This window comes from Conger conger, chromosome 14 (assembly GCF_963514075.1).
Source record: "Conger conger chromosome 14, fConCon1.1, whole genome shotgun sequence".
Classification (NCBI taxonomy): Eukaryota; Metazoa; Chordata; class Actinopteri; order Anguilliformes; family Congridae; genus Conger; species Conger conger.
This window is the reverse complement of record NC_083773.1, coordinates 35,166,348-35,188,575: the sequence shown is the minus strand read 5'-3', so window position 1 is coordinate 35,188,575 and position 22,228 is coordinate 35,166,348. Positions and strand designations below refer to the sequence as shown.

General features: G+C 42.8%; 1 protein-coding gene across 9 annotated transcripts; it reads right to left on the bottom strand.

The window, feature by feature from the left end:
* Nucleotides 1-1,619: 1,619 nt before the first annotated feature.
* On the bottom strand, nucleotides 1,620-8,191 carry LOC133110444 (neurensin-1-like). 9 transcript variants are annotated; one of them, XM_061220549.1, is made up of 4 exons: nucleotides 7,916-8,191; nucleotides 6,539-6,562; nucleotides 3,814-4,068; nucleotides 1,620-2,448 (listed from the first exon to the last, which is right to left on the bottom strand). In XM_061220549.1, exons 1-4 carry the CDS (start codon nucleotides 8,045-8,047, stop codon nucleotides 2,086-2,088), a joined length of 774 nt encoding a protein of 257 aa, XP_061076533.1. In that variant the 5' UTR covers nucleotides 8,048-8,191; the 3' UTR covers nucleotides 1,620-2,085. The 9 variants fall into 9 exon arrangements, with proteins under 9 accessions (XP_061076533.1, XP_061076535.1, XP_061076537.1 ...); XM_061220551.1 differs by having other exon boundaries at nucleotides 6,539-6,558; nucleotides 7,916-7,981; XM_061220553.1 differs by lacking the exon at nucleotides 7,916-8,191 and adding an exon at nucleotides 7,620-7,858.
* Nucleotides 8,192-22,228: the final 14,037 nt, after the last annotated feature.

Here is a 22,228-nt window from a genome sequence, read left to right as displayed (position 1 = left end):
TAAACTGGAAAATTACCAGTTTAGACTTTGACCTTATAGTACAGCTAAAGGGATCAAAGACATGTTATCATACATGGCATTGGAGAAAGTAATTTGTATCATTTTATATTCTTCCATAAATATGCAAATATGCCATTCCAAGGGGATAAATCTGACATTTCATAATACTTATAATATATTAATACTATCTAGGAGATTGATTGAAGCAGTGATAATTCACAACAAAGAGACACAGTCACATTATTGGGTTACACAGTCACATTATTGCTTTATCTGTTGAATATTTTTCATTAACAGCTGTATCGTGTGCTCTTTTTGTACTCCATTGCCTATCTTTTTATTAACTTCATTTATTTTTTAATGTGTCTGGGTAGGGGTGTAGGGGTTGGGGGAACAGATGGGCGGGGTAAAATTCTGTTGCTACTTATTGCAGTTTTTAAAAGATACACTTATGATTGTGAGTCATAGCACTTTCTAAGACTATAAAAATTAAAAAGGTGAGTAGTAAGAGGCATGTCTGTGTAAGGCTGGCTTGTGGGGGTCATTGGGTACCTTGTTGCAGGCCCATTACATTACATGTTACATTACATTATTGGCATTTGGCAGACGCTCTTATCCAGAGCGACGTACAGTTGATTATACTAAGCAGGAGGCGATCCTGTCCTGGAGCAATGCAGGGTTAAGGGCCTTACTCAAGGGCCCAACTGCTGTGCGGATCTTATTTTGGCTACACCGGGGATCAAACCACTGACACTACGCTACAGGCCCCCCTAGGAGGACAAGGGGGCCCAATGGTCTGTGCACATTCGGTAAATATTCTGGTCCTAGGCCCAGGAAAAATATGATATAATTTGGTACAGTACTCTGGAATCTCACCTGGTAGCCCTGCCTGAAATGTACAATAATGTTCCATTTTGGTCCTACGAAGTACCTTTTACAAGTAAAAAAGGTAAAAATGAATTATGTAATGCTGGCTATTGGCACAATTTCATGTACCTATAGGGTACCACACCAGTGACAAGCATATGTACCTGTAGGCGCTTTCGTACCTTATTTTCTGAGAGTGCAGGCTAAGATTTATATTGGTGTTTTTTCTTCAGTTAGTTGCTGCACCTGAATGTATAACTCAGTCGTAATGTCAATGCAGGGAACAGTTCACCAATTTCAGTCCATTAAACTCACACAGTACAATGGAACAGACATGGAGACCCATCCTTCTTGATGTGTAATAACTGGCCTTCCGTGCAGAAGGGGTTAAATTAAAATGGCATTAGACTCCTTAACCCCAAAGCCCTGTGCCTTCTGGCTAGCTGCTACAGAGAAGCAGACTTAATAGGTTTTCAGTCAGATAAATTAGCCACTCACTCTTGTGTGTGACACTGCAGTATGGCTCATTCATCATTTGCATGCAGGAGATGCCTAGTGGCCACATTAAATATATATCAAAAGGAATATTATTTATGGGGGAACACGGGCATGCCAGCATGCGGTGTACAAAAATGTGTTCGATTTGCAGCAGCCTAAATGTTTCCATGGTTATGACTCTCACCTCGTGAAATGTTATGTGTCCGCGCCACATAACGAACAGAAGGGACAGAAGGACTCAAAACACGGAAGCCTTGTGATTGTGAACTGGATTTTATTAAAAACGAGGCAACTCCAGCACGTGTCTCCCCCCTCGGGGGAGCGGTTTCTGCACATCCCGTTCACCGTGTTGGCAGTAAAGGCTTTGTGGTGTGGGAATCAGGCTTTCGGGCGCGACCGTCCGCAAGCGTTGTGAGTATCTTCTTGAATCTTAATTATTTGTTTGTTTTACTTGTTACTGTTCATTTTCCTCTCAAACTGTCGTTGTATGTATGCGTACATTCGACAAACTTGTGAAAGAGGGCACCTGCAGTGTCTCCCAGTTTTCATGAAACGGGAATGGGTGAGTGACGACAACGCGAGGAGAGAATCACTCGTTTACGGATGAAGCGGCGTACAGTATGTCTGATGAGACGGGCCAGCGGGGAGGTTCGGACCGCCGGTGCGAGCGGGCGGAGAGGGTCCGTGCGGCGCTGTGGGACCGGCGGTGACCGGGGCGGCTCAGAGCGCCGGTTTGGGCTGCACGCTCAGCGTTTGCGCTAGGCTAACGGGGAGCGGCAGCTGGATGGGAGACACGGCGGGGAAGGACCAGGCCGAGCTGGCGCGGTCGTCCTGTATGCGCTCGCCGGCTCTGCAGACGGGCCAGGCCAGCGCGCAGGCCAGCAGGACGGTGCCGCCCACGGCCAGCAGCAGCGCCCCCGCCAGGCGGCAGGCCCTCAGCGCGCTGTTGTGCCCCACGGCGCGCACGTCCACCATCAGCAGCTCGCCCTCCCCGAAGCCCTCGATCTGGGGGGAGAGCACAAGGCCCACGCCCAGCGCCGCCCCCCCCACCACCACCAGGAGCAGGCCCACTGTGAGGCTGGCCTGCACACAGGGGCAGGAAACAGGAGAGAGGAAACAACCAATAAACCAGGGGGGACCAGGGATCGACATTCCCCGAGAAACCCCAGAAAGGAGGTATTGCAGTGTATTAACCCTATAGTAACAAAGAGCAAATTTCCCCATTGAAGTTCATTCAAAACTATGAAATTACCCTGGTGAAATTATACTAATTTTGACAGTACATTTACATTCTAAAATGTGTTTACCCGGAGCTAATTACTCTAGCTAATAACTAATAACCCATAGTCAAACATGGCAGCTGCCATTAACTTGCTTCATGCGCCATTGAGCAGCTCCCATAGGAATCCACAGAACCGGTAAGCGGAAGTTGTCTCCAGTTCTTATACCTCGATGGATCAAGCCAGACATGTGTTCACGACAGCAAACATTTGTGGCAGAATATGTTTGCAGTCCACCACAAAACAGTTACTGTTGAATGATTTTAAATGAACATTCCATTTAGTTGGCTACCAACACCTTTTCAATACAAATGGATGCGACCGAACTACGCCAGCTAGCTGATTTGTTGCTTACCTGTTATACATTTTCAAAGATAATAACAAATATTTCATTGATTAAAGTGCATTAAACAGCCAAATAATCATCAACTTTTGTTCTCTCTGTGTTTTCCCCATCAGCAGCCAGTTTTATTTTCCAAGCACTGCCTTTTCAAACTGTTAGCTTACATTAGCCTACGTTTGTGGTGAACAGAGAAATGTTGGCATATGTTGGCAAACGTTCGCTAACATTTGTCATCTTGAACGCACGTCAGGCCAAACTAAGGCCCAAAGCTGTCTGTTAGGTCTCCAAAAGTTACATAATCTGTGGCCTAAATAAATGACAGTTCAGAGGAGGTAAAATGCACACTATTTGATATGCCATTGACTGACTGGACACGTGAATCGTCAGTATACTTTGGGCCAATTTCTCAGACACAAATTGAGCTTAGTCTTGGACTAAATTGAGTTTTGTATAGAGGATCTCCATTCAAAAAGTAATTTAGACTAGATCTGTATCTGCAAAACTACTATATAACTACTATATAAAGTAGAATTATCCTTCAAGAATGCTGAATTGTACTGTTTTGTTTCACATGGGAGGCTCAATGGCACGGAAGGACCAAACCTGCATTCAAGACAGCAAACGTTTGCGGCAAACTATTTGTGTAGCAATTACTGTTGAACGATTTTAAATAAACATTCCATTTAGTTCAGCACCAAGGCCTTTTTAATCGGAATAGATAGGTCTTACGTTCATAGCGAATATAAAAAAGTTTTAATATGTTGGAGGACGTTGCCTAACGTTGGCCGTCTTAAACACACGTCAGGACTTGGTGCGCGCAGTTACCTTCCAGAGAAGAGAGTACCAGGACCAGGAGGAGACGGGGTCCCCCTTATTCTGTAAGTCCTCCTCCACATCTCGGGGGGTCAGGAAGGCACAGTCCTCATAGAAGAGGTGCAGGTAGGAGCGCACACCGAAACTCTGAGCCCCGCTCTCTCCCCTGCCCGAGCAGTGTGGACAGCAGGGTAGCTCGGTCAGGCCAGCCATGGATGCCCCGCTGTGGATGCCCCACTGGGACTGCCCTCTACAGTGAGAGTTACCCTAGCGAGAGGTGAAATTGGACACTGCAATAAGACCACTCGGAAACACAACACAAATTGGTAACACTTTACTTGAACCCCTTGCCATATGCACAACACTGTCATATACTTGACATAACAGCTGTAACAACATGACATAACCGGTGATGTCAGGTCATTTCAAATGATATAAAAACGGTCATACTTTTATTGGTAAATGTTATGACAGATGTTACTGCTATAAAATTTACAGATGACGTATGGCAGTATTATGTAATTTGACATAACCTGACATCATCTGTTATACCATCTTGTTACAGCTGTTATGTCATGTGTATGACTATTATGTCAGCCCAATGGTGAGGCCTTCAAATACACACAAGTGTTACCCACAAATGTCAAAGAAGCAGACCTAGATGCAACTGTGCATACATGCAAACAGAGGCGTGTACAAACATACGCACAACACACACCTGCAAAAGCACACTCGTGCACACGCACACCCACATGTGTTCACCCACGTACACGATCCCACAGAGACACGCGAAAGAAAGAAACCCAGAGGCATGCGTGGCTGGTTGTCACGGTAACTCCCAGTGCTCTTTGCTGATAGGTTCTTTCAGCCGGGCATGCTTTTCTCCCTGAGAGCTGCAAGCCAATTATGCCGCTCCACGAGAGCCAGCCAAACTCAGCTTTGGCAGGACTGGGAATCAAATCAAACCAGGAAAGTGTGCAACTGTAACTATTTGATGACGTTCGTTACTTTAGCTTTGCGCCACCGTGGCTCCTGACCTGTCACGTTTTGATTACACATTGAGACTGTAGCTTTCCTACCGTTGTCTGAAAGAACAAAAGCCATTCTGTTTTGTCTGTTGGCTCGTCTCAGTTAAGGTCTTAGCAGTGCATCCACTATATATAGGCAACTATTTTGCCATAACAAAACATGAAATGAATACTTTAGGTGATTATGTTGTCACCCGGGCAGCACTTTCAACACAAGCAACACTTTTCAGCTTACACTCTCTGTACTCTGTGCAATCAAAATGCGACACGTCACAATATGTCACTAGGCAACAGAGATACGTTAGCAAGACCCCCCCGAGCAGATGATTGAGGTGAGCGGTTCCTCAGCCGACACCGGCAGACAGCAGACAGGAAGTGAACAGGGAGGGAGTGTGAGGCACCGGTGAGTCATACAGCCGCCCACTCCTACCGTGGGCAGCTCATACACAGGCACAGGCTAGGGTCTGTGACTGGTCAAGATGCTCGTCATGTGATGTGACCTAATCTTCTCACTCAGGTTCTTGTATGCAAGTGTGCATGCGGCGTTCTTTCCAGTGAGGCGTGTGTTAACATTTCAAATTTGTGCTCCCTGGTGCTCTTCCGTAGATGTTCTTCTTCTGGGTTTCTTCATTTAGTCATTCAGTTCTTCAGAAGGTCCTCCAGGCGTAACACGCACTTAGTCCCAGTTTTTCTTGACTGTAGACATCTGCTTTGTTTTGTGTTGAAAAAATAGTTGACAGTCATATTTCCCAGAGTATGTTATCCCACAGGTTTTGAGTAAGAAAAGACAGTGCTCCAACCCTGGTCCGAGTGATTTTGAGTGTGGTATCAGCTCCTTTTGATATCTGCTTAGTAAGGAGGGCGACCAGTTGACAGTGATGGTATGCACTTAGTAAGGAAGGTGAACAGTTGACAGTGATGGTATGCACTTAGTAAGGAAGGTGAACAGTTGACAGTGATGGTATGCACTTAGTAAGGAAGGTGACCAGTTGACAGTGATGATATGCACTTAGTAAGGAGGGTGACCAGTAAACAGCGATGATATGCACTTAGTAAGGAGGGTGACCAGTAAACAGCGATGATATGCACTTAGTAAGGAGGGTGACCAGTAAACAGTGATGATATGCACTTAGTAAGGAGGGTGACCAGTTGACAGTGATGATACGTGAACACTTTACCGGCCTGTATTAAGGTCTTGTGGTTTCATGAAGAGCATTTTCCTAATAATAATAATTTGTTATTTATCTGACGTTTTTATCCAAATTCCAGTTGATTTGACCAAGCAGGGGACAATGCCCTCCTGGAGCAATGCGAGGTTAAGGGCCTTGCTCAAGGGCCACTTTTCTGTTCTTATTTATCCTAAATAATGAGAAGCTATTATTCAGAAAAGCTATGGTTCATAATTATTATTCATTATCATTATTGTCAACTTATATATGGTCATCTTAAATATGAGTAATTTCAGCAGGTTAACAATGCTAAGCATACTGAAGTGATGCAGTTTGTTCATCCAGCATACCGTCACCCATTTTAAATATGATGAAAACGAATGTTAATATTATTGTAGGCATGCAGCAGGAGATTCCTTAGTGTTTGAGTCCTCTTCAAAGCACATCGAAACTGTTCAGCAGTCGCTCAAATCGGGCAGCGTGTGATCGGAGGGAGGAAAGAGATGAGGGAAACGGAGGAAGAATAAAACGTGGTCTTACCTGGGGGAGGCTGAGTCCAACTGTCTGTCCGAGGCGGAGAGAGGGAGCAAGAGCGATGGAGAGAGGGAGCAAGAATGATGGAGAGAGAGAGGGAGAGAGAGGGAGAGAGAGGGAGTGAGAGGGAGTGAGGGAACATGCAGCTCCTTGACGCTGGGCCGGCAGAGCTCAGAGCCGCACGGCAAAGCCGCCGCGTGCCGTGGACGCAGGAGGAGAAGGAGAGGAGGAGCGAGAGAGAGAGGGAGAGAGAGAGAGAGGGAGAGGGAAAGAGAGATAGGGAGGAGGGGAGGGAGAGAGAAATCACAGCCACAGGTCTAAGTGTCTGAAATAATAGAATTGAGAAGGCACTAAAGCGCCTGTGTTAATTCCTCCTACTTCTCCAGGAGGGGTCATGTGCTTGCTGCTCCCCCAGTGCCTTAAGGCGACAGCCACATAAGCGTCACTCCCTGCCTGATTCACACCCAGCTTCCGCTCTCTGCAGTGGACACACACACACACACACACGCACACAAACATACATACACAAACACACGCACACATACACATATGCATACACACACATACATACACACAAACACACACATGCATACACACATACACACACATGCATACATGCATACACAAACACACACATATATACGCATACACACAAACACACACATACATACACATGCATATATACACACACACACACACACACACACACACACACCACAGTCCTGGTAGAAAGAAATGATTGCCTATGTTCAGAAGATAAGCTTGTGGGCATTGGACAGCAACATTACTTTAATAAATCCTTCTGACTCATAAGTGAAAAGATGTTTTCAATGTTTCAAGCTTTCAGTGTTGCAGTGATGTGTTGTTCCCTCTACAGGAAGAGAAAGTTTGGAGCGTGGTGTATATCAGAGTGCAATGTTCCCCCTGGCCCTGAATTCAAAGTGCCATCTCATCCTGTGATACGTTTCCATGGCACCACTGAGGCTAAATTATTCTTCTGATCACCTACATGATTAACCTTACTGTACATTCACCACCACACAGTGTAATATTTAGTGCATCTCTATCAGAAGAAAATGTTAAGTACCCTGACATATATATTTCTTTATCTTGCCTCGTGGTTGTTAATTCCAGCATTCAAGTAGACCTCTTGGTTCAGGCTCTTTGTTCTTCAAATGTGAACGCATTAGCACGGGCGTTTCACAACACCAGAAAGCACTTCAAGCTGATTCACCTTTGGAGTGCTCGCGCTTTTCTCTAATTACGGCCAAAACGAGGGTTAGTGCACGTAATAGAGGCCAATCGTTTGTTGTTTGGGAAGAGGAAAGCGCATTTATCACTTCAGTTATTCCAATTAAGATGCGTGTGTATGTAAGGGGATACCTGAAGTGCGTAACGTTGGCATGTGAACGAACGCTGGCGCGGCGCACAGGATAAATAGCGGGGAAACGCGCCATTTATGCACACACAGGAAGCAGAAACGATGGAAACGCCAGCAGCTCCTGACACGCGCATTCATCAGAACAACCTTGTGCGCTGCCACCGGGCGTCCGTGAAGGTGTCGCGCATCTCCCGGTATCCCACAGTAATTATCATAGAACGTCATGAATAAAAATATAAATAAGAATTATTCAAGAGCGTATCCATTATCGGGGCGGCGACGACATTAACCGCGCCGGAATGGAACAATCTGTTCCACGAAAGAGGAGCCCATTTAAAATGTTCAATGACAACCAGCTGGACGGGAAATGCCATCGACACCAGAAGTGGATGAGATTGGCTAAACCGAACAAAAGAGCGGGGCCGTGAAGTCAAACAGGAAGTTAATTAGTCGAGCGATTTCTCATTAACCTTTGGCATTTCTTATGTAAATGGTGATGAGGGTCCTTTAACCTGCCAGCGCAGGGAATTGGCAAACATTATTATTGCACGTATAATAGCACACAGACAGAGAGCATTCATTAATATTATTGGTACCATCATATTTCTTCCAGTGTTGAGGTTATTGTTTCATTTAGTTCATTTATTGGCATTTATTTCAGTATTATTCTCCCTAATTGATCCATTATGACTGGATTGCACCTCCAGCATAATAAAAAATAAATACATAAAAATAAAAATAAAAAATAAAAATCTAATTTAGAGTGACCATAAACATCAAAATTAAGTTTAATATTTTCCCAGCAGACTTTCTATGCCATGCTAATAGTGGATTTACTGGATTATGGAAAATCATTTTGATACATTTTCCTCTTAAGATCCTCTAATCATGGCACAACTCACTACCTCCACAGTCCTCGCCTCCACTGCGCACTCAGGCTCTGATGAACAAGCGGAGGTTTCTAATAGGCTATGAGTCATACCGCAGTCAGTCTGCCCTTTCTGATTTCTCCTAGCAACAGGAACAGGAAGTGGGGCTATGTGTGGGTGCAGCCAATGGCCCCACATCTACATACACACACCTGTGCTCTAAGTATCTATGGCTGCTGCGTGAAGAACTAGAGTGCTGTGACACTGAGGTATTTGGAAATTAAATGAATGTTCAAAAAGAGTAGAAGCTTTGTTTAATTTTAAGCATCAAGTTTGTCACAACATACACTCAGCGAGCACTTTATTAGGTAGTTTTGGTTGTACTGCTGTAGCCTATCACTTAGGAGCTATGATGCGTTGTGTATTCAGAGATGCTCTTCTGCATACCACTGTTGTGATCTGTGGTTATTTGCATTACTGTCATTTTCCTGTCAGCTTTGACCAGTCTGGCCATGCTCCTCTGATGTCTCTCATTAAGGTGAACTGCTGCTCACTGGATTTCTTTTGGGGTTTTTGCACCATTCTTTGCAAACTCTAGAGACTAGTGTGCATGAAAATCCCAGGGGATCTGCAGTTTGTGAGATACTCAAACCACCCTGTCTGCCACCAACAATCATTCCACGGTCAAAGTCACTTACATCAATTTTTTCCCCCATTCTAATGGACGCTCCTGACCCGTATCTACATGATTGCATGCATTGCACTGCTGCCACACAATGAATAAGTAGGTGTAATAAAGTAAACATTTTCCTAATAAAGTGCTGAAAACACACATTTCACAATATCAAATTGTCAGCTAAACTGCAGCAGGACACATCCAAAACAATTCAGAAAATCAGAAACAAACAGATGTACGGCATGCTCTGTTTATGCTCAGCATTTTATCGAAAACAGACAACACTGTGGAAACAAACCTGAGAGAGAAAATGTACAGTCACACGTACCTACATTTGCCTTTAAGGTTAGATCAACACACTAAACTCTCCGTGTGAACATAAAAAAAAAGAGCTACTGAATCAAACCACACGTTTCATGGACAACGTTCCAGCAAAGGTCAGACCATTAAGAAACTAAACAGAGCAGAGTTTATATAAAATGGCAGATAGTGTCGGTGTCTCCGCCGCTAAGCGGATACCGCATATAGGATTACATACATTACGGCTGTTTGGCATGCAGAAGGCACAGCCCGGCCCTGTCACTTTCCTCCAGATCAATTATTCTCAGGGTTGGGGTATAAAGCAGCCGCAGACGGTCCTATATGTCACCGTTCGGCCGCGCCGCGTCTCGCTGGCTGCTCAATATTTCATGGCGCGGAGCCGAGCGCTGTACGCGGGGCGGCGGATAGCCGGGGTGACGCGGAGCTCCGGTGGCCTCCCCGCAGGACTCCCCCGTCGCCTTTCATCCGCGCCCGCCTCAGAGCGCTCAGCCAGCCGCCCAGGGTCCTCGCCCCGCTCATAAATACGCACATGAATAAATCATTAAATAGCGGGAGGCGTGGTTTCGCTTATTTATTTATTTATGTAGATTTTTTTTTTTAGAAACCGAATCGACACATTCAGAGCGTGAAATGATCCGCCGCGTGTGCTGTCGCCCGGGCGATGGATCGTTCTCTGGCGGGCGGCGTTGTGCTGTGACGGTATCAAAGACTAAAGCAAGGTGTTGGGATGGCAGGCCTGCTACTGCAGGTTGGCTGTGACTTAGTTACCTGCTTACATAACTCATCACCGGCAAGAGTTTGGCATACAATGGGCCTCATGCAAGAACCACTCATATGAACAGATTTGCTAACCTATTAATGGTTAATCTCTTAACCTATTATGGACTAAGGCACCCTATCGAAAACCCACAGAAAGGCCTAGGAATCACAATGCATTCCAACAGTCATGTGTCTTGAAAAACGGTCATATTATCAAATACAACGCTGGTATCCCATCCGTCTGTGAAGAACATGCAGGTCACATTCACATTCACCCATTTTCTGCAGGGTGGCCTGTAGTGTAGTGGTTAAAGTACATGACTGGGACGCACAAGGTCGGTGGTTTGATCCCCGGTGTAGCCACAATAAGATCCACACAGCTGTTGGGCCCTTGAGCAAGGCCTTTAACCCTGCATTGCTCCAGGGGAGGATTGTCTCCAACTTAGTCTAATCGATTGTATGTTACTCTGGATAAGAGTTTCGACTCTAAATGTGTTTTGAATTTTTCCTTAGATATGAACAACATTTGTGAGTGATTCCGACCTGTCATAAGAGTCATGTAAGCAAGAGCCTTGCAGTGCATGTTAGCACAGCTCGCCTGGCACACAGAACTCATAATATATCAAATATATCATAAGAATGTTCTTGCATGAGGCCTAATGTGTGTTATAAAGTGTGCAATTTTCAACTTCATATTCAAAAGAAATAAGATTTAACATTAGGTCCCAAAACTGCCTCACAGGCAGTAAGGAGTCCAATTAAAAAGTTTTCTGGAGACCTTCCCAGGTATGAGGGGCAAAAAAGCAAAAAACAGCCCGTCCTAGTTTGGCTTGAGGGCCTGGAGCACAAGTGCAGTGTTGTGAGCATGTACGATAATTGCCAATGTTCTGAATTCAGCAGTGAAGATAAATAAAGTGTTAGCCTGCCCAGCAGGGCTCTAGAGATAAAAACATACCAGTGCTGATTACATCTCACAGACAGAGAGGGCCAGCCAACCTTTTCATAAAGAAGGCAGCGGTGTGTGCCATATTTCTCACCCAAAGAACGCTATACGGTATGGAGATGTTTAAGGGTGGCAATGGCTGTGTGCCCATAAATTATGTCTTCATAATCTAGAAACAGAGAGAACCTGCCTTTCTGCAAAAAACAGGAAGGGATGCTTTGTTTCTGTACAGATTTCCAAATTCTGACCTCAACATTCTGTTGATAGCTTGTTAACATGAATTCTAAAAGCAAGTTTGACATTTATTCAAATTCAAATATATTTACAATGGGGGGACTCTCTCAATAAGAATAAGATCTAAAGAGACTTCTAAACTGCTTTAATCAATTTTCGTTGCTCTAGAGGACAGAGTGGATTTCGTTTTCTTGGTGTTCAGGTCAGTTAAAGGTGTTCTTGAAGAATAATGAAGGAATGTTGGAAGCTATTAGCAGCTGAGTGTATGGACTCAGCACAACAATATAGAGCAGTGTGAAAGAAGACCACTATGCCTCTATCTGAGGAGACCTCAAGTGACCTGCGGGGAAGTGTGTCTGGTGAACAAAGTAATATCAAAAGGTTTTCGACTCCATACCTCCATTGTGAGACAAGTAACTAAATATGGAACAAATAACTAAATATAACATTTAACATGACAGTAAATCTTGCCTCCTAAATATCAGCAAGAGCCACTAGAAAGATAACCCACAAACAACCCACAAATAGTACGCACAGATGTGGTCTGGGGCTGCTTCTCTTCCTCTGGTCCTGAGCCACACAACATAATTGACGGAACAATGATGGGTACAAGGGAACATCAGGCTATAAGTCCAAGAGTTGTTTTGTGTTTTTTGATTGGCTAAATTGAAGTTCTGACTTTGATTAAGATGCTGAGGCAGGACCTGCAGTGACAGCAGGGTAGCCCTCAAACCTGACCGAGCTTCCTGAAGGAGGTTTGAAATATGCCAGAGACTGATCAGTGGCTATAGTAGAGGTTTACTTCAAGTTATCGCTGAAAAAGGAGGAGCTACAAGCTATTGATGGAAGAGTTTCACATATATTTTCACACAGGGATGTATCATTGTTTATCTGAAGGGAAATCACCAGATATTTCCAAAACTCAGCTACACCTGCCAAATGGACAAAGTTGTCCTATTTTATGATTCACAATGTTTAAAAACATAATTTTATTGACATAAAGTCAAGAAATAAGGCCTAAAAGATGTGAATTCTTACTGTTTTCCCCCCGCCTCCCATTTTCAGCACACTTGACATATGCCATATTTTGTGACAGAATGGCGTGATGAAGTAGGATGCTGTAGGATGCTGATTAGCTTTGTAGCATTGTGAAATTAGCATTGTTCATTGTGCTGCTGTGGTCATAAGTGTAACATTAGTTAAAATGACTAAAAGATTCAGATACAACAATTTGTGTTACAGTGGCACACAACAGCAAAGGGTCTGAATACTTATGTAAATGAGAGAGAAATCAGTTTTGATTTTTAATACATTTGGAGAAATGTCTAAAAACATGTTTTCACTTTGTCATTATGGGTTGACTGTCAGTGTAGATTGATGGGAAAAAAACTGCAATTTTATCTATTTCAAATTAATTGTACAACACAATAAAGTGTGCAAAAAGTGAAAGGGTCTGAATACTTACTGAGGTTACTGTATACGATGCAAGTTGTGAGATACTTGTTTGTGGATAGTAAAACATATTTGTGATGTGTCTCATTTTTGGATCATTTTACACACATTGGTTAATAATATTGGCATTAATCTCTCTCCATACCTAAAGTATAATAACAGAGTTCCTTGTGTTCCCGATGTGATGTGACACACAACAAGAGAAGATTCCGGCATGCCTTTGTTTCTGTCAGTAGCGATAATTTAGCATGCTAAGAACATAATAATATCAGCGGGGTCATTATGTGGCTCTCATCCTTTACTAAACCAGCTGTGTTTAGAACAATACACAATGAAAGTATATCATTTTTACTTATGCATGTCCTTTAATTGGGGTATCTTGATTAGATAAGGCTTTTCCTAAGGCTAGACTTGCCTACCACTGTCAGAACAGCAGAATCTCTCCCCCTATTTCGACGCAGACTCAAAACCCACCTTTTCAAACTCTACCTTAGTCCTCCCTCCTGATTTCCCCTGCCCCTCCTTTCTGATATCCCTATCCTTGTCTAAACCCCACCCCCCCAAAAAAAAAAAAAATGCACTTCTGATGACAACTATGTTTAGAACAGCATTTCCTGTGTATTTTGCTAGTTTCTGGATGTGATGCTCTGACTTATGGTAGAACCTATGCACTTGTAAGTCGCTTTGGATTAAAAGCGTCTGCCAAATGACTAAAATGTAAAATGTAAATGTATTTCTTCATAATAATTGAAAATAATGACCATCCCTTGTAGAGTTCACAAACATTCATGCACGACTGTATTTCAGAACATGAAAGATCATTACCTCAATTAATTAACTGCAACTTGAAATAAAACTGATATGGATATAGGCTATAAGCTATAGGTTTTTTAGAATTGTAGACTCTCAAGAAAAATCCAATCTAACCTAGCAGTAGCATGACTGGGTGTTATTCCAGTTTTTTAAAAATGAATTTATCCCAAAACATATGTACACTCACTCAGTGCTTTATTAGGAACACCTGTACACCTATTTAATCATGCGATTATCTAATCAGTCAATCGTGTGGCAGCAGTGCGATGCATAATATCATGCAGATATGGGTCAGGAGCTTCAGTTAATGTTCACATCAACCATCAAAATGGGGAAAAAATGTGATCGAGGTGACCGTGGAATGATTGTTGGTGACAGACAAGCTGGTTTGAGTATTTATGTAACTGCTCAATGTCCTGATGTGAAAAACTACTGCGGGCAGTAACACATTGTTAATGAGAGACACCAGAGGAGAATGGCCAGACTGGTTTGAAGGTCAGGAAGGTGACAGTAAGGTATGGTATACAGAAGAGCATCTCTGTATACAACGTGTCAAAACTACAAGTGGATAGGCTACAGCAGCAGAAGACTTAATAAGTCTAAAATATAAGTCTAATAAATACCTAATAAAAACCTTTATAAAAAAACATTTTCTATGGTTACATGAGGAGTGTTGGTTTTGAAAATAACTAGGCATATATAATTTGTAAGTTCCTTTCATTGGTCTTTTGATCCAAGGCTAACTTTAACAGTTGAATTCCAGTTGCCTGTGGATTCGGCCCAGGATGCCATTAATGGTGTATTACCACTTGAAAGTTCCTTCTTTAGAATTACACTTCCTGTTTTTTTCATTTGAAATAAGAAATCCACGGTGAGTAACAGGTTGGCAGGACCTTGTAGTTTCAGTTGATCAAACCATGTTGAGTGGAGCAGGTGTGAACTGCCAGCTGTTTCAAAACCTAGTATGAGCTGTTTGTACAGCAGGCAGTAATTGCCTCAAAGGAGTAAAGAGTCCAGTTTAAAGATTTCTGCACATCATTTCAAAATAATAAGAAATCCATGGTGGGTTTAAAATATGGCCATTTCCTTGGATGAGCTGGATACCAGTCCACCTGCCAGCTCAGACTAAGATATACCTATCTGCAGATCACAGCTGCAACATTTCTCCAGGAGTTTCCTTCACTCAGAAGGTGAATATTAACTTGGGGACTATCAGCTCAATGAATCAAGAATGTGCCACAAGATACTTTCTATAAAAGTATACAAATAAAAACTTCCTTCCTTTGCACATTTCAGACAAAACCTTCCATATGAGGACGGAAAAATGCATAGTTTGTGGTACAGACTGGTTGTTTACATGAAGAAATGTTAATCTATTTAATGCGTGAATCCTAATGTAAAGATAAAAATGCTGCATCAGCAGTTTGACATTCATCAGAAATGTACAACAGCCTTCCAGTTTTAATATTCCTAAAATACTGAAGTTAGTAACAGATCATTTGAAGTGCTATTTGTTCTTAGTGTTAATTAATTGCTAAGATCATTTCTAGTGCAGAGATATTTTTGTCTTTTGTTTTTTCTTGTAGTTTCAGTTCCAAGCCCAGCAACCATGAATTATTCTGACTTTTTCTTTGTTGGTAAGTGTACCCGTTTTCTCTTTCACCTATTTTGTACAGTATTAACCAACAGGCAACCAAAGCAGACAAATCAAAAAGTCAAAGAACATGGCCTTTTCTCAGGACTGAATTTTTATTTTCTCATTTTAGAGGAATGACTTGAAAATTATTTGAATTGGATTCATTCAGCTGTTTGTAACACAGTGAATGTTTTTGTGGTGAAAAGTCACTGAAATACCATCTTGGAGCTACATTTGATTGAAAAGTGAACTAGCAACTAGGAGGTAGCCAGTCTATATCCTATAAAAGCCTCAGTCGCTCAACCTAGATTTCCACCTCTCTAGACATGTACATTTCGTCTTTTGCTCACTGGATATGTTTGGCAGTTGGGCTACACTGGCAGCAGTCAGCTAGTAACACAGACCCAGTACAGACATTATAGGGCACCTTCACCTCCTGAGACACTCAGGAACCCCTAAAAGTACACTTGGAGTAAAATGTAAACCCAATTCCAAAATGGGCCAGTCATAAATGATACGCATACAGGGCCAGTCAGGAGCAAACAGAAAATTGCGCTGCTTTCACCCTGGAGTGCCATTGGTAATGTTTTGGCACATTCACAAACATTTCCTCTCAGCTTTCAGTTTTAATCAATTATAAATAAACGTTGGCCCCATGCCAGTACATTTGCTATAGTGCCTTTCCTGTTGGGAAAACCCCCACTGAGGCCCATATCAAAGGACAACACCATCTCACTGCCGCTCCAGGCATCAGGCAATTCAATGGTATATACTGAAATACACTGAAATATACTGTCAAAATATTGCAGACCTTCAGAGTATATGGCCATATACATAGTCTATAGCCATTCAGATTTAAAAATTTTTACTACACTGTTAGATATTTATCAGAAGAAGCAAAAATTTTTTATAATCCTAAATATTATTTTCCCCACAAAGCTGTTTGACTAATTATTTTCTGGAAACTACAAATGCCATAATTTTAAGGATTATTTATTTTGACAGTATGTTTTACAGTATGTTGTGATTTTGATAATATGTAGCTATGGTAATCTGAAAATGCAAGGCGTCTCCTTATAAATATGGTTGAACTATTTTTTACATTGCAGAAATGCATTTTACAATTGCCAAAATATATTATTTAGCCATCTAGTTAAACCAGACTGAAACTCAATAATGCAAATGTAATAAATAGTAAGTTAAACATAGTTTTTCTTTTTTTTAAGCATTTTGTCTCATTTGAACTTGTGTTAAATTAACTCATTATTTTTATTCATTATGTACTCACTTCATTAAACCAGTAGTCTCCAACCCTGGTCCTAGAGAGCAGGATGAGCTGGTTTTTGTTGTTACTCAGCACTTAATTAATCAATTAGAGCAGTTCACTACACAGTTGACTCACCTTGCCTGATTACCTGGGTCTCAACAGGGTGCTGATTTTAAGGTGAAAACAGAAACCAGCAGACCCAGTATCACCAGGGTGGGAGACCACTGCTTTAATCATTATGAGTGAAGGTGAGGTGTGAAGTCATCGCATTTTAAACTGCTGTATAAGTCCTCATCACATTGTGCACTGCTCTCTCTCTCTCTCTCTCTCTCTCTCTCTCTCTCTCTCTCTCTCTCTCTCTCTCTCTCTCTCTCTCTCTCTCTCTCTCTCTCTCTTTCCCCTTCTCTCTCTCTCTCTCTCTCTCTCTCTCTCTCTCTCTCTCTCTCTCCCCCCCTTCTCTCTCTCTGTCTCTGTCTCTCTCTGTCTTTCTCCCACTCCCCCCCCTCTCTCTCTCTCTCTCTCCCGCTCCCCCTTCTCTCTCTCTCTCTCTCTCTCTCTCTCTCTCAGAGGTGGGCAATGAGGGCAGTATCTGTTTCTGGTTTTCATTTCAACTGCTGTCTTAATTACTTAATTGGTTATAACATTTACATCATCTGACATTTTAGTTACATTTCTTGATGAAGGCACGAATGCCAGTCAAAGACTGTTCTTGTGTCCCTGTATGATATGGTTTTACTGAGTGAATCTGAGTGAACGAGTGTTGCTGTATACGGCCAATTTGCTAATTGAGCCAGAGTAAAAACCTGCATACACAGGCCGGCCCTCCAGGACTGGAATTTCCCACCCCTGCTCTAACTAGAGGGACCATGTGTATTTGTATGCTTTGATCGAGCTGTTGGAAATATTTAGTGTAATTAGTACACTATCATAGGTAAGAGACCTTGTTTAAGCCCTCTACGGTTTCTTCTCTGTACCAGCACAATTTTTGACCACTAATTTCCTTTATTTTTTGATTTAAAAAAAAACAGAAGCACAACAGGACCTTTGAGTGAAAATGTCTGCACACACGGTTTTGAATGATTTTTACACACTCTCAATAAAGGAGAATCCCTGGTCCTGATGACCCACTGTGTTTACTGCTGTTAAATAATATACACTGAGTGAGCAATGCAATGTGATCAGCGTATCTTTATAACACACTCCTTTCTATGCGGTATGAGTAAAGGGGTTATTTCAATATATTAGCCTTACACAAGTGCCTGAAGGAATTCTGTGGCAGCTGTCTCAATTAATTTGAATGAATTACGGAATTACTTGCCCTCGGGTTTCTAAGTTAATTAAATGACTAATTAATCATACATATATAATTACCTTTAATACCAATTTGTGTGGCTAATTTGCTTAAAAAGAGCCAAAAAACAAGTTTAGAAAACATGGAACCTTAATTTAATCTTTCTTTTCTTGTTAGCACAAACACCCTTGTAATCGTACGTTTCTTTCGAGAAAACTTCCAGCAGCTAGCAGTCAAGTGAGGTTCAAACACAGGGCTGTTTCTTAATTAACTAATTAATCACACCTGACTAATTAAGCGCTCAGCTGGACGTAAGACACAAGACAACAGTCTGCTCCTTGCACCTGGGCTCAGATAGACTGTACGATAATTTAATATGATATTGACATACCTCAGGCTGTTGCCTGACCAGGTGACCCTGTACATGGATTCGGTGGAATTGTAAAAATGAGAAGTGCGATTTTGTGTGTTTTGCATAAATGCCAGCGGCAAAACCTCATAGCTGCCAACTCTCACGCTTTCGGCGTGAGACACACGCATTCGCCTGTTTTCACACGCACATGCACACGCACATGCGTGTGTCTCACGCCGAAAGCGTGAGAGTTGGCAGCTATGAAACCTGTTTCTGCAGACACTGTGAGCTGGGTACAACAGTGGTGAGATCAGGAAAGTTGCATCATTCTTCTGAAATTACCAATTGCACTTAACACTTAAAACATTTTGTGAAATTAATAAATTGTACAGAAGATGCCTGATACATATAGAAAATTGTTGCTTTGATTATACAGGACTGAACTAAGCTACACAACTCATGACCATCTAACCTGGGACTTCCCAGTCCTATTCCTGGAGATCTACCATCCAGTAGGACAGGGGTGCACAACAAGGGTCTTAATTATTGAATTGACTCAATCATATCTTATCTGCTATGTGTCTGACTTGCTGCAGACTGCATGTGTATCCTAATGATTTTACTGTGCTCAAGTACAGACTTGAACCAGGGAAATTTATCAAGGGGTTGTGCAACCCTGCAGTAGGATACAATTTCAACTTTAACAAGTCACACTTTATTCAACTGCTTGAGTGTCTAATAGAATCACGTGTGCCAAACTATGGTTGAAATGAAAAGCTGCATGAGGGCAGATCTCCAAGAACACGGCTAGACGGCCCCGCTCTGGCCTCCACTGTGCAATAGCGAAACTCTACTTCCGTCCATTAGAGGGCGCTGTTGTCCCAAGGAAGACGGAGGAGGGCAGCAGTCGTAGCGGCCCCCTCTCCCCGCTGCAGCTGAAATCGCACTGACAGGCCACAGTAATCATAGTTTCAGGGGAAAGTGAGAGAGTGCATATTTATATAGCCACAGTGAGCTGGTCTCGGAGACAGCGAGGCGTGACTGTGAAAATGGATTACTGTGCAGATTTCAGCCCGACCGAGCCAGAGTCTGCTCTGCAGCGAGACCGATATTAACCGGCTTAGCGGAGGAGCCCAAATTCATCAGCGACACCTGCATTGATCGTATTTCCCTATCGCTGTCGCTGCTCTTATTGCGGTTGCTGCCACACGGAGGCTGAGGAAAAGCCATGCCTCCGGCGGTCTCCCCTGGGGAATCTTCAAGGGTTCGCCCTTGGATAGCTCTGCCTACTTGCGCCAGGCTGCTTCAAATCGGATCCTTCCAGAACAATTAACCCTAATGGAATTTACCTACAGTATATGACCACAACCCCCCCCCCCCAAAAAAAATGCATGTAATTAGTTATTTGAATCCACATAAATTCAACCAAATTTATGATAGTCTCATAGTAAAGGAAACAAAATTTCTTTAAGGCTTATTATTTTGTTATCATTTCCCACTATTATGTTCCCGCTGCCAACTATTATTATCTTGTTTGTTTGTATTTTGATGGTGCTTCATAGTTTTTCAGATCATCATCATAGTCAGTATTCGGTAACAGTGTTTCAGGAAGGGGAGAGGGGTTCTGGACAGGCTTGTTTCCAAGGGCACTGTTTGGACACGGGCTTGACTGACCCACCGGTCGCGGCGGCCGTGCCAAACGTGTCAATATTGGCTCGGCGGACACGTGTCAGACAGGAGACGGGCGCGTTTACCTCTGCGAGCTCGACAAGGGCTGGCACGGCCGCGCGCGGCTGGGCAGGCCGCTCTTCCCTGAGCGTCCCGCTGTAGTCCGTCTGACCGCTAACGCGTGGCAAGGTCGGGGTTTTTCGCGGACGGTCACCGGGTCGCTCCATTCATTACCTGCCTCCGCAGCGGTGCCGACCCGGTTTGATGGATTAAAGGGAGATTTCAAGGGGAATCATTTGGCACCGCTTCCCGTCCGTCTTAATTGCGAACTCGTCTTCTGCGATTGGAGAGCGTCGCTTGCTCTCCTCCTCCGGCAGCACCGGAGACAGCCATCCACTGTTTTTACCCGTCTTCTGAGATGGAGAAGGACAAACATGTGGCTGCATCTGTTTGTGACTTACCGCCATTCTCCTCTGCTTCCTGAAGAAGGATCAGCGTTTCATTTACAACCTTCATTTTAACATGTCAACATTCACCTAACTTTCAAACGTGAGAAAGGTTGATACGATTATAGGTTCATATGGACTCCTGAATTACTTAATTACCTACATTTAGAGTGTTCTTTTGGCTCTGGACTCCAGCATATTGGGTTTGAAATGAGACAATGAATAATGAGGTTAAAATGCAGACTGTCACCTTTAATTTAAGGGTACATCTATTTCAGGTAATCAGTGTAGGAATTGCATCCCTATTTATACGAAGTCCCTCCATTTTAGGGGACTATTTGTAACATTATTAAGAAGAAGGAAAGCATTGGTGTATGTTTGGGATCATTGCCTTGCTGTGGGATGAAGCACCTTCCAATGAGCCATTTGATTCCAAATGAGATGCTTCTATACTCTTCAGAATCCATTCTGCTGCTGCTATCAGCAGTTACATCATCAATGAAGGCAAGTGAGCCAGCACCTGTGGCAGCTATACATGCCCAAACTGTAACACCCCCACCACCATGTTTCACAAATGAGGGGAATTTGATTATTAGGCAGTTGCTTTAGCCTCCACAGTTTTCTCTTGACACCACTCTGATACAAGTCAACTTTACTATGTAGCAAACTGTAACTTGGCCATCCTTTTTATACAGCTGAAGAGTGGTTTGCATCTTGCAGTGTAGCCTCTGTACATCTGTTTGTGAAGCCTTCTGCAGAGAGTAGTCGCATCCATGTCTGCCACCTGAAGAGTATTTCTAATCTGTTGGATAGGTGTTTTTCTTCATTATAGCGAGAATTTTTTGGGTCATCAACTGTAGAGGTATTCTTTGGTGTACCAGTCCCTTTGTGGTTACTGAGCTCACCAATGCTCTTTCTCGTCTTAATGATGTTTTTTTTGGTAAGCCTATTGTTTGGCCTATGTCTCTGCCTATTTCTCTCTGACTCTCTGATTCTCAGCCTCATAATTGCTTCCTTGACTGTCATTGGCACAACTCTGTTCCTCATGTTGACAAATGCCCACAACAGAATCAAGACTAGATACTGAAAGCTTTCTTATACCTGCAATAAGGAAGCGATTAAATTCACCTGACAAGCCAACCTTGAGAAGCCAACTGTCCAATTACTGTTGGTCCCTTTACTGTTGGTCCTCTAAAATGGGGGGACTATATATACAAAGGGATGTCAAAATGAAAATGTTTATGAGGACATAACAAGCACACATATAGTGCAATATCTAAGGTTGATACAGTACACTATGCCCAACCAAACACTTTTTCCAGGTTTATAATTGCTTTTTTTCCTCAGGGAAACAGCATTGATGCCTTTTTAGTCACACAAATAAAGACACCATTTAAACCTTTATGACAGAGTGATACCATACAAACTGTGTAAAACAGTAAATGAGGGTATAATGCATGAACACATGCTCTCATGTAATACATTGCAGTCTTTATTCAGCATATTTTTTAAATGCTCCATTAGCTATTATAAAATAGCAAAGAATTCCGAATAAGCTTGAGACAGGCTTGCTTTTTGCGTTGTGAGG

Bases quoted from the DNA above. Each gene is read 5' to 3' on its own strand.
- LOC133110444 (XM_061220549.1), bottom strand. From the start codon at position 8,047: ATGCGCGTGTCAGGAGCTGCTGGCGTTTCCATCGTTTCTGCTTCCTGT. The intron at 6,563-7,915 runs GTATCCCCTTAC...CGCCTCGGACAG, and splicing joins GCCAACGTTACGCACTTCAG to ACAGTTGGACTCAGCCTCCC. The intron at 2,449-3,813 runs GTAACTGCGCGC...CCCTGTGTGCAG, and splicing joins GGTACTCTCTTCTCTGGAAG to GCCAGCCTCACAGTGGGCCT.